The sequence below is a fragment of the Oncorhynchus tshawytscha genome, linkage group LG02, assembly GCF_018296145.1.
Source record: "Oncorhynchus tshawytscha isolate Ot180627B linkage group LG02, Otsh_v2.0, whole genome shotgun sequence".
Taxonomy (NCBI): Eukaryota; Metazoa; Chordata; class Actinopteri; order Salmoniformes; family Salmonidae; genus Oncorhynchus; species Oncorhynchus tshawytscha.
In genome coordinates, this window is record NC_056430.1 from 32,251,082 (window position 1) to 32,262,360 (window position 11,279).

Below are 11,279 nucleotides of genomic sequence, written 5' to 3' on the forward strand. Positions count from 1 at the left end.
TGCAACAATCTGCCCCTCCAAGGCTAGGAAGCTTATTAAATACCATCCTATCACTGTTCGTTCTCCAAGTACCTGGGCACTGGTCAAAACATTAATCGTGGTTGTTGTCGAGACTACTTGGGTCAGTGTGAATCGTATATATTAGCCATATCTACCATTTCAAACCACAAGTGGCTAAATGTACAGACTTGGGGGGGGGTCATTGGACTTGGGGGGAGTACCAGGTTCCACTTTATGGTGATCTTCACACTGATTCCTTTTCCCTCTGTAATTATTGAAACATTTATTCACAAGACAGGTTGAGTAAATGTTTATGGGGCATGTGGGTATGTGCCATAGAGGTGTGTTTGAATGGGATTGACAACCCATGAGAGAGGTGACACAACAAAGGGTCACCTGGAGGTCAAGAGGTCAAAGACTCTGGGCTAAGTTTTCTTTCCATTCTTTGTGTAATGGAGCGTTTATGGAAAAAAAAAAATCACATTTTTATTTTGTCCTGAGAAACAAAACAAAAAACCCAACATCTACATAAGCCATTCTGTTTTTCTCTATTTATCTCCATTAATTTAACATTTAACCCTCTGTATGCAAAATAAAAATGATAGCCAAACATCAGGGGCAGTAAGACCCAGCAGAGAGAGTGGCTCTGGTCCTATGCCTGTGCCTCTGCCTCCCTCTCCATCTCTGCAGTCACTGTGTGTGAGTGTGCAAGAGAGAGGGAGAGAGTGAGTTTATATGTGTGTGAGTGTGCGGTTTACATTAGCAAGTAGAGGGAGACAACATTTGCTCCTTTTCTTTTTTCTCTCTCTCATCCCCTTAAATCTATCACTGTCAACACAGCTGCCCTCATCCGGAAAATAACCGAAAGACGAGGCAAAGGCAGAGGAGGAGAAGAAGAGCAGTCTGATAAAGAAGGGGAGTGCCATAGCAGCAGTCAGCACCATACACAACGCATGCGGCTGACTGATGTCTATCCTGCATCCCAGCACTGGGAGCTAACCAACCAGCTTAATATCCTTAAAGAGCAGAGCAGAACAGACAGCAGACTACATCATCTCAAAACCTGCCCTGATCCAGGTACACTGTGGGTTTCTGTCTCTCTCTCTGTCTCTCTCTCCGTCCCTCTCTCTCTTTATTTGTAGTTCTATCTTCCTCCTCTAGTCCTCCTTGAATGTAGAATATATTATGTGATCCAGTCTTGATACTGTAACATGGTGTTGTAATGTTGGGCATGGGTTGGTCCCTTTAGACTGGGAATGTAATAGATGTGTTGTCCCAATATGCACTTGCAGAGTACACAGCACTGGAAAAGGGTGCCTTTAGAATGACACTCAATCCTATGTATTCCTGCCCTTTCCCTTCTTCTTCCTCCTCCTCTTTATCCTCGTCCTTCCCATCCTCCTCATCCCCCACTCCAATACAATGATAATTGATTTTCTTCCATACTCTGGGACTCTTTTTTTCTCAACAATATCACATACAGTTTAGGCCTATGTCTGGTCTTGATATGTGCTGTAGGTCTGGTCTTGATATGTGCTATAGGTCTGGTCTTGATATGTGCTGTAGTTCTGGTCTTGATATGTGCTGTAGGTCTGGTCTTGATATGTGCTGTAGGTCTGCTAGCACATATCAAGACCAGACCTAGGCCTAAACTGTATGTGATATTGTTAAGAAAAAAGAGCCCCAGGGTACGGAAGAAAAGCAATTATCATTGTATTGGAGTGGGGGATGAGGAGGATGGGAAGGAAGAGGATAAAGAGGAGGAGGAAGAAGATGAGATACATGAGATACTGTGTCAGGAAGTACGACTGTGCTAAATGGATACAATCAGAATTATTAGGCTACAACTCAACGTAACCACAAACTTAGAAGACAACCAGAATAACAAGAATATTAAATTCATGAATCAAATCAAAGTGTATTGGTCGGTTTTAGTAGCAGGTTTCATAGATGAGGGCTGTGGGTGTGGCCAAAGTTGACAGGTGTGCTTGAGTTGAGTCTGTCACTCAACAGTCAAAGTGGGGGTATTGCACAATGAGGGACTTCAATTAAGTGCACCGGGCTATGGCCCGTGACGTGAATGGGCTAAAGCGGTGAGGGAGGAATGCCCTTCTCAAATCTAACAGTAATCTGTGCTGCTCTGCTATGTTGGCAACAAGGCAGGCAGCACGCTGCATCATTCAGAAACATTTTCAATTAAATGTATGTTTTAAAATTCAAACAAATTTTCATTGGGAAAGCTGATAAAGCTTTATTATCAAAGCAATCACCCTTGCATGTGAAAACACAGAATCCTATTAATTACTCCACATGCTTAACCTAGGCCTACATCACTTTTGTTTTGAGCCAACTTCGCCGTCGGCCCACACGGGGCACCTGACTCAAGCCCAGGAGGCAGCCCGGTTCCAAAATGAATGCAATTAACGCTAACCCGGTTCAACCGGGGCAGGCCTGGGGCATTAATCAAATAAAAATAGTGCACTTTTCTGACAATGGAAGACTCTAATGCACCATCATATGTTGCTGTATAAATCGATTGGAACTCCCACTGGGAGGTTTATTTGGGGAAAATAGTGTTCATAAAACACTACAGGGACAATGTGGCTTGACACTAAACAGGAGCCATAAAGCCATGGGTGTGGTTTACTCTCTTATTCAATCTCAAAATGTTGCATAGTGGTTCAATTTACACAATACACACAGTCCTCAACATGTTGAAAACACATTGCAAAATGTCCTCTCCTTTCATCAGGAATTAATTAGGAATTAGTCCCTTCAAACACTGGTTATGGATTAATGTATTGCCTTTGGATTAGTTTCCCACAGATTTGAGTTGATAAGAATTTTACAAACTGTCACCCTAATGAATTAATCTTAAAATAATACTGGTTGCCATAGAGCTCTGACAGAGTTTGTGTTAGGATTATCTCATAAAACCATGTCCATCTGCAGAAAAACAGTGACATTGTTCTATTGTCCGGTGTCAGCCATTGTGAATTGCAGTAGCTAATGTCCTTCATCCTACTTCTCTGTTCCTAGGAGAAGGCCTGCATTTCTGAGGAGGTTATTAAGGGAGGTTGAGCATTCCCAGGATGACCCAGGCTCACAGGCCCCTTTTACAGAGCTGCTGTTATCTGACCTCCTCCCAGACTGGGCCTCTGGTTCCTGGCCCTGCTCCCTGGCTGTGAAGGATGGGTGATGGGCCTGTGATTGACACCCTCTGTCTACCTTGTCCCGCCATCCGATGGAGCCGTTGTGGAACTCCTCCCTCCCCTTCTCACAGCCCATGCCCAACACCTCAGCCTCTGAGTCACCTGAGAGCGGGGCTTTGTCCCAGTCACTAGCACTGCTCGCCATGCTGCTCATGGACCTGCTGGCCGTGGTGGGCAACGGGGCCGTAATGGCTGTCATCGCCAAGGCCCCACAGCTCCGTAAGTTTGCCTTTGTCTTCCACCTGTGCCTGGTGGACCTGCTGGCAGCCCTGGTGCTGATGCCCCTGGGCATGCTCTCAGGCAGGGCCTTCTTTGGCGAAGCCCTGTGCCGGAGCTACCTCTTCCTCAGTGTGTGCCTGGTCACCGCCGCCATCCTCTCCATCTCAGCCATCAACGTGGAGCGCTACTACTACATCATCCACCCCATGCGCTACGAGGTGAAGATGACCCTGGGCCTGGTGGCCTCAGTCCTGGTGGGGATATGGGTCAAAGCCCTGGCCATGTCAGCCCTGCCGCTGCTGGCCTGGGCCTTACAGGGCGGGAGGACTCCTTTTCTGGAAGGTGTTGGAGTTGGGGGAGGGGGTGAGGGTGTCCCCTCACCCCCAGCTCAGAGTCACAGGCGCTGCTCCTTGCACTGGACGGGGGGTGGGTCGAACCGCATGGCCTTCATGGTCCTGTTCACGTTGGTGTACTTTCTGTGCCCGCTGCTGGTCATCCTGGTGGTGTACTGCAGTATGTTCAAGGTGGCGCGGGTTGCGGCAATGCATCATGGGCCTCTGCCCACCTGGATGGACACGCCCCGCCGCCGGCGCTCCGAGTCGCTCAGCAGCCGCTCCACCATGGTGACCAGCTCAGGAACAGGCACGGGGACAGGGGTGGGGCGCGACACCCCTCACCGCACATTCGGAGGGGGCAAGGCGGCAGCAGTTTTAGCAGCAGTGGGAGGACAGTTCCTGTGCTGCTGGTTGCCCTACTTCTCCTTCCATCTGTACTCAGCTCTGGCCTCTAGCCCTCCAGCCACGCTGGGCCCCCTGGAGGAGGTCGTCACGTGGATCGGCTACTTCTGCTTCACCTCCAACCCTTTCTTCTATGGTTGTCTGAACCGGCAGATCCGTGAGGAGCTTGGCAAGCATGTGCCTTGCCTGTTCCGCCGGGCGACAGAAGAGGAGGACCGACTGCCCAGCCGTGAGGGATCCATAGAGGAGAATTTCCTGCAGTTCCTCCAGGGCACTGGCTGCAACCTAGATCCCCAGGACTCCCACAGCACCTCCAGCCCCAAGGGAGAGACCTGCCGGCCCCTGGCCCAGCCCCCTCAACCCATTCCCATCGACTTCCGCATCCCAGGACAGATTGCAGAGGAGACCTCAGAATTCCTTGAGCATCACCAGATTAAAAACAACCATATCCTATCAGACAGTTAGGTTTTTGTATTTATTTGATGTAAAAACCAACACAAAAAGTTACTTGGATAACAATTACCACAGTAACATAACCACTCTGGTTTACGTCACAGAGTATTACTATACAATGTTTTGATATTTTCTTTTTGATTATATTATTCTTAAAACTCAAAAGTTGTGCAATGGGAAATTGACTGAGATTTTTGTGGAGTCTGTATTGTCCTGGATCACTTTTTGCAGCTTCACTTTCCATTCTGTAAATGCTGTAATGTTATGGAATTGATCTTCTTTGAGTAATGTTTCCATTGGAATCATTTGCTGGGAAAGGGTCGAGGCATTTTTGGGAGAAAGACAAAATGGCACAGCTGTAGCTGCAGGGAACAGGCTAATATTGCCAGTGATGCCAATATTGGTGTTGTTTGTTAGAATGAGTTTTAAAGATGTAATTCTTTACATACATTTTTTCCCTCACAACGCATTGATAGGGCCAGTATGTTATTAATACAGATATCTCAGTAACACTTTATTTGGATAGTCCATTTGTAGCTCTACAGACTATATACAGACTATCAGTAACATTTAAAGTAGCTATCTACTAACCCTAACTCTTATCCTAACCCTTAGCCTAACCTTAAACCTTATTCTACACCTAACCCTAACCATATCCTTAGCAAGCAGTTGCTTATCAACAGATAGTTTGTTGATAGTGTGACCAGACTATCCAAATAAAGTGTGACCATTATCTCTTCTGAGAATTTCCTTTTGGATTTCAAACCAAACAAGCCCTTGAGCAAAGAGGATATAGATTACTTTCCTTCTATTAGCATACCTTAAACCATATCAGGATCTATGACTTTCAGAAGGCATCCACAAATAATGTATCTAATATTTAATACTGGCAGATCAATTACTTTTTGAGGAACTGATTTATGACAGCTTATTTATGTAAGCTGCAGAACAAAGACACCAATGTTGGAGTGCAGGAAGTCATGTTTGAAAATATGAAGTTTTCCTAATCCCTTTACCTCTGTAAAATATCATGACACGGATGTATAGTAGACAGTGAGTGAGTGGTCACCATGTCTCTACGATAAAGATAAGTTGTGCCTTTTAGAGATGATGACAGAGCTACTGTACCGTAATTGTGCCCTGGTTCTGAAGAGGATGGTAGGGTAGGGTATGAAGTAAGAAGTACCATGGATCAGCCACCTGTTGTTGATAGGTAAACCTCTGGGCAGATACCCCCTCTATCTGGTGCTTTTCCTGAACACATCATCTGTGTTTTCCCATAAGCAGACCAGGTTTGTTGTGACCACAGTGAGGATGTAGGCAATCTTTTCTTAACTCCTCCTAAACTACTTCTGGTCTGTCAGAAAAGTACATTTATGTATCATCTATCTACCATTTAGATAGTACAGTACCCCTCAAATTGACATGGGAAGGTGTTCAGTACATTGGCAGACATTCAGTTAAGGCAGGAGTATTTTTGTTAACTGATGCACTACATTACATTTCTATACAATTAAGATTTTGACAGATGTCGTTCTACAAATGTAGCTGTGTTTTATGTTTGACTTAAAAAACTAATAGTGAGTTCAACTTAAGCATTTAATTATTGCAAATTATTTATTATTATTAGGTATTATTGATTACTGTATCTTTTGTGATTAATTAACAAAAGACAATGGTGTATTCAAATGGTATACAGTAACTGTCTTTTCAGTGTGTGTTGATTAGCTGTGGAGCAACAGTTTGGAGAATGTAATAAACCTAATTATATTTAACAGTCCTGCTCCTCAGGGTTCTCTACCTCAGATACAAGATTGATTTCATTTGAAGGTCAGCACGCAATGTACCGATAGAAAAGATATTGTGTAAGTCATGCCACATATTTTTTACTCTATGCTCCCTGGGTTGCTTTCCTTCTGCAGCTGGACAAGGCTTTGTCTGAGAGGCTTGATATGACGCCTGCTTTACGTCTGCTCTCTCTGGTGTCACATTGTGAGGGAATTTAGAGTCGTTTGAGTTGTCCAGAACAGTACTGGACACTTTGAGGTATCATCAGCCCTGTGAAACCATAGATGGTTAACGCAAGAGTACAAAATTAAACATTTTCTTTCTGGCTTCTGACTCATTTATAGATTGTTTTAACAAATAAATGTATGACATCTTTCTATTTGGTACTTTATGTTTGAATGTGTGCAGGTCTACTGTTAACCTCATCTCTATTTTCATTAGCTTGTTAGGAATCATAGATCTATGTGATGAAATGCTGGATGAAAGACAAGATGAAGATGATTGTAATTTTAGAGGATTTAACAGACCTGTGCACAAGTGAGAGTGGTGTGATACATAGAAGAGCTCACAACAATCTGCCCCTCCAAGGCCAGGAAGCTTATTAAATACCATCCTATCTCTGTTCGTTCTCTAAACATTGATCAAGGTTGCTGTTGAGACTACTTGGGTCAGTGTGAATTGTATATAAGCCATCTCTGTCATTTGGGAGTCACCTGCAGTACCGGGATTTACTTTATGGTAACTCCTAACCTCAGAGAGGTCACTAAGGGGCTGAGTTCAGACTTAAAGTGGGCCCAGGAATGTCATTCTTAACAAGCTGCTGGGTGGAGGGATACTTGGATCGCTCTGTTCCACCCACTCGCTCATCTTTTTCTATACTGTATATGGTTGGTGCCCCTCATTGCTTTGATATACCATTGAAAGAGGGGGAGATATGCAGTTAAAATACTCTAACCTCGGGGCAACATTTCAACTTCAAAGCCAGTAATCTGACCTTCAGGTAAAAGAAAACAGAAAAACAGTCACAAAGGGCACGACGGATACGTTCACATTTCACTCATTATATTTTGAGAGTGATGGATAGACAGTGTGGAGGACAGGGTTTACCAGCATCAAATAAAGAGTAGAGTGAACTTCAATGGATAAATCTGATTCTATTGGAAGAAGTGTAATACTATGCATGAGATGCCCTGGAGTTTTTTTTTACCACTGTCTTGCTGCTGTGTGAACATACTACATTTATGTTGAAAGGCCTCGCATCACACCTCATCCTCAGCAAAGGGCCTCAGTCAACCCACCCCCAGCTTCTCCTGGCTCTGCCATTCCCATGGCAACATATAACCACTGACATTTCTCAGTAGTGGGGGTGGTGGGAGGAGCTTCTCCTGTTGGAATCGTTCACAAGACCTGATCTTTTCACAACCACCAATGGCTAGAGTTCTACATGAAAGCACATTCAGGTTTTGTTGGTTACAATTGTCATTAGTTGTTTGCACTGTACGCACAGTAGTAAGCATAATGAATGTTCAAAAAATAGTAAACGAGTCCAGCTACCCACATGAAAAAATGCTACAGTTTACTACAGAATTCTATAGTAAACTGTAGTATACTATACTACTTACTATAGAATATCGTAGAACAGTTGAAGTCGGAAGTTTACATACACTTATGTCATGACGTTGGCCTGGGGAAAGGGTTATGACAGTCATAAATACCTCTTCCCCTCTTTTTCCTCTCTCTAACCTACTGATGTTACATTTGCAAAACCCTTGGTTAACATAGAGATTCTGGGAACATCAGAAGCTGGGGGGAAATGAACTATATTCTGGTAATCCGACCAACTGAACATATGCGGTGGTACTTAATGAATATGATGTCAGTTCGGTTGTCATCTGAGACATTGTCATCAATGATAAGATGACATAAAATTGGAACGGAAATGGCACCACACCAAACTGGAAGTCTTCCGACTGGCTTGGAAAGACAGTACCTTGCAGTATCGAAGAGCCCTTACTGCTGCTCGATCATCCTATTTTTCCAACTTAATTGAGGAAAATAAGAACAATCCAAAATGTATTTTTGATACTGTCACAAAGCTAACTAAAAAGCAGCATTCCCCAAGTGAGGATGGCTTTCTCTTCAGCAGTAATACATTAATGAACTTCTTTGAGGAAAAGATCATGATTATTAGAAAGCAAATTACGGACTCCTCTTTAAATCTGCGTATTCTTTCAAAGCTCAGCTGTCCTGAGTCTGCACAACTCTACCAGGACCTAGGATCAAGAGAGACACTCAAGTGTCTTAGTACTATATCCCTTGACACAATGATGAAAATAATCATGGCCTCTAAACCTTCAAGCTGCATACTGGACCGTATTACAACTAAACTACTAAAAGAGCTGCTTCCTGTGCTTGACCCTCAAATGTTGAACATAATAAACGTCTCTCTATCCACCGGATGTGTACCAAACTCACTAAAAGTGGCAGTAATAAAGCCTCTCTTGAAAAAGCCTAACCATGACCCAGAAAATATAAAACACTATTGGCCTATATCGAATCTTCCATTCCTAGAAAAGGCTGTTGCGCAGCAACTCACTGCCTTCTTGAAGACAAACAACATATACGAAATGCTTCAGTCTGGTTTTAGACCCCATCATAGCACTGAGACTGCACTTGTGAAGGTGGTAAATGACCTTTTAATGGCATCAGACCGAGGCTCTGCATTTGTCCTCGTGCTCCTAGACCTTAGTGCTGCTTTTGACACCATCGATCACCACATTCTTTTGGACAGATTGGAAAACTTCTGGCCTGGTTTAGATCTTATCTGTTGGAAAGATATCAGTTTGTCTCTGTGAACGGCTTGTCCTCTGACAAATCAAATGTAAATTTCGATGTTCCTCAAGGTTCCGTTTTAGGACCACTATTGTTTTCACTATCTATTTTACCTCTTGGGGATGTCATTCAAAAACATAACGTTAACTTTCACTGTTATGCGGATGACACACAGCTGTACATTTCAATGAAACATGGTGAAGCCCAAAAATTGCCCTCACTAGAAGCCTGTGTTTCAGACATAAGGAAGTGGATGGCTGCAAACGTTCTACTTTTAAACTCGGACAAAACAGAGATGATTGTTCTAGGTCCCAAGAAACAAAGAGATCTTCTGTTGAATCTGACAATTAATCTTAATGGTTGTACAGTCGTCTCAAATAAAACTGTGAAAGACCTCGGCGTTACTTTGGACCCTGATCTCTCTTTTGACGAACATATCAAGACTGTTTCAAGGACAGCTTTTTTCCATCTACGTAACATTGCAAAAATCTGAAACTTTCTGTCCAAAAATGACGCAGAAAAATTAAGCCATGCTTTTGTTACTTCTAGGTTAGACTACTGCAATGCTCTACTTTCCGGCTACCCGGATAATGCACTAAATAAACTTCAGTTAGTGCTAAATACGGCTGCTAGAATCCTGACTAGAGCCAAAAAATTTGATAATATTACTCCAGTGCTAGCCTCCCTACACTGGCTTCCTGTCAAGGCAAGGCCTGATTTCAAGGTTTTACTGCTAACCTACAAAGCATTACATGAGCTTGCTCCTACCTATCTCTCTGATTTGGTCCTACCATACATACCTACACGTACACTACGGTCACAAGACGCAGGCCTCCTAATTGTCCCTCGAATTTCTAAGCAAACAGCTGGAGGCAGGGCTTTCTCCTATAGAGCTACATTTTTATGGAATGGTCTGCCTACCCATGTGAGAGACGCAAACTCGGTCTCAACCTTTAAGTCTTTACTGAAGACTCATCTCATCAGTGGGTCATTTGATTGACTGTAGTCTGGCCCAGGAGTGTGAAGGTGAACAGAAAGCCTCTGGAGCCACGAACCGCCCTTGCGGTCTTTGCCTGGCCGGTTCCCCTCTCTCCACTGGGATTCTCTGCCTTAAACCCTATTACAGGGGCTGAGTCACTGGCTTACCGGTGCTCTTTCATGCCGTCCCTAGGAGGGGTGCGTCACTTGAGTGGGTTGAGTCTCTGACGTGATCTTCCTGTCTGGGTTGACGCCCCCCCTTGGGTTGTGCCGTGGCGGAGATCTTTGTGGGCTATACTCTGCCTTGTCTCAGGATGGTAAGTTGGTGGTTGAAGATATCCCTCTAGTGGTGTGGGGGCTGTGATTTGGCAAAGTGGGTGGGGTTATGTCCTTTCTGTTTGGCCCTGTCCGGGGGTATTATCGGATGGGGCCACAGTGTCTCCTGACCCATGATGACTCCTTGCTGTCCCCAGTCCACCTGGCCGTGCTGCTGCTCCAGTTTCAACTGTTCTGCCTGCGGCTATGGAATCCTGACCTGTTCACCGGACGTGCTACCTGTCCCAGACCTATTATTTGACCATGCTGGTCATTTATGAACATTTGAACATCTTGGCCATGTTCTGTTACAGCCAGAAGAGGACTGGCCACCCCTCATAGCCTAGTTCCTCTCTAGGTTTCTTCCTAGGTTTTGGCCTTTCTAGGGAGTTTTTCCTAGCCAACGTGCTTCAACACCTGCATTGCTTGCTGTTTGGGGTTTTAGGCTGGGTTTCTGTACAGCACTTTGAGATATCAGCTGATGTACGAAGGGCTATATCAATAAATTTGATTTGATCAACTCTACAGTGGAAAGTCTACACATCAGAGTTATCGGATTCACATGGAATTGTTGTTTAATTTAATTGTTTGAATATGAAATTATTTTTGATGGGATGAAATGTGACTTTAGCTTCTAAAATGTGAGATTTGGGTTTTCATAAGATAGGGCTCTGCTCAATCAGTGGCCTGCCCCTGTGAAGGGACATGGGCTATTAAACTTTTCAAACACGCCCTCCTATATAAG

The 11,279-nt window shown here is 44.1% G+C and overlaps 1 protein-coding gene across 1 annotated transcript; it reads left to right on the top strand.

Annotated features, from left to right (window-relative positions):
* The first annotated feature begins 692 nt into the window (after window positions 1–692).
* LOC112217767 (G-protein coupled receptor 61) lies at window positions 693–6,735 on the top strand. Its single transcript, XM_024378291.2, has 2 exons — window positions 693–1,077; window positions 3,040–6,735. Exon 2 carries the CDS (start codon window positions 3,245–3,247, stop codon window positions 4,631–4,633), a length of 1,389 nt encoding a protein of 462 aa, XP_024234059.1. The 5' UTR covers window positions 693–1,077; window positions 3,040–3,244; the 3' UTR covers window positions 4,634–6,735.
* Window positions 6,736–11,279: the final 4,544 nt, after the last annotated feature.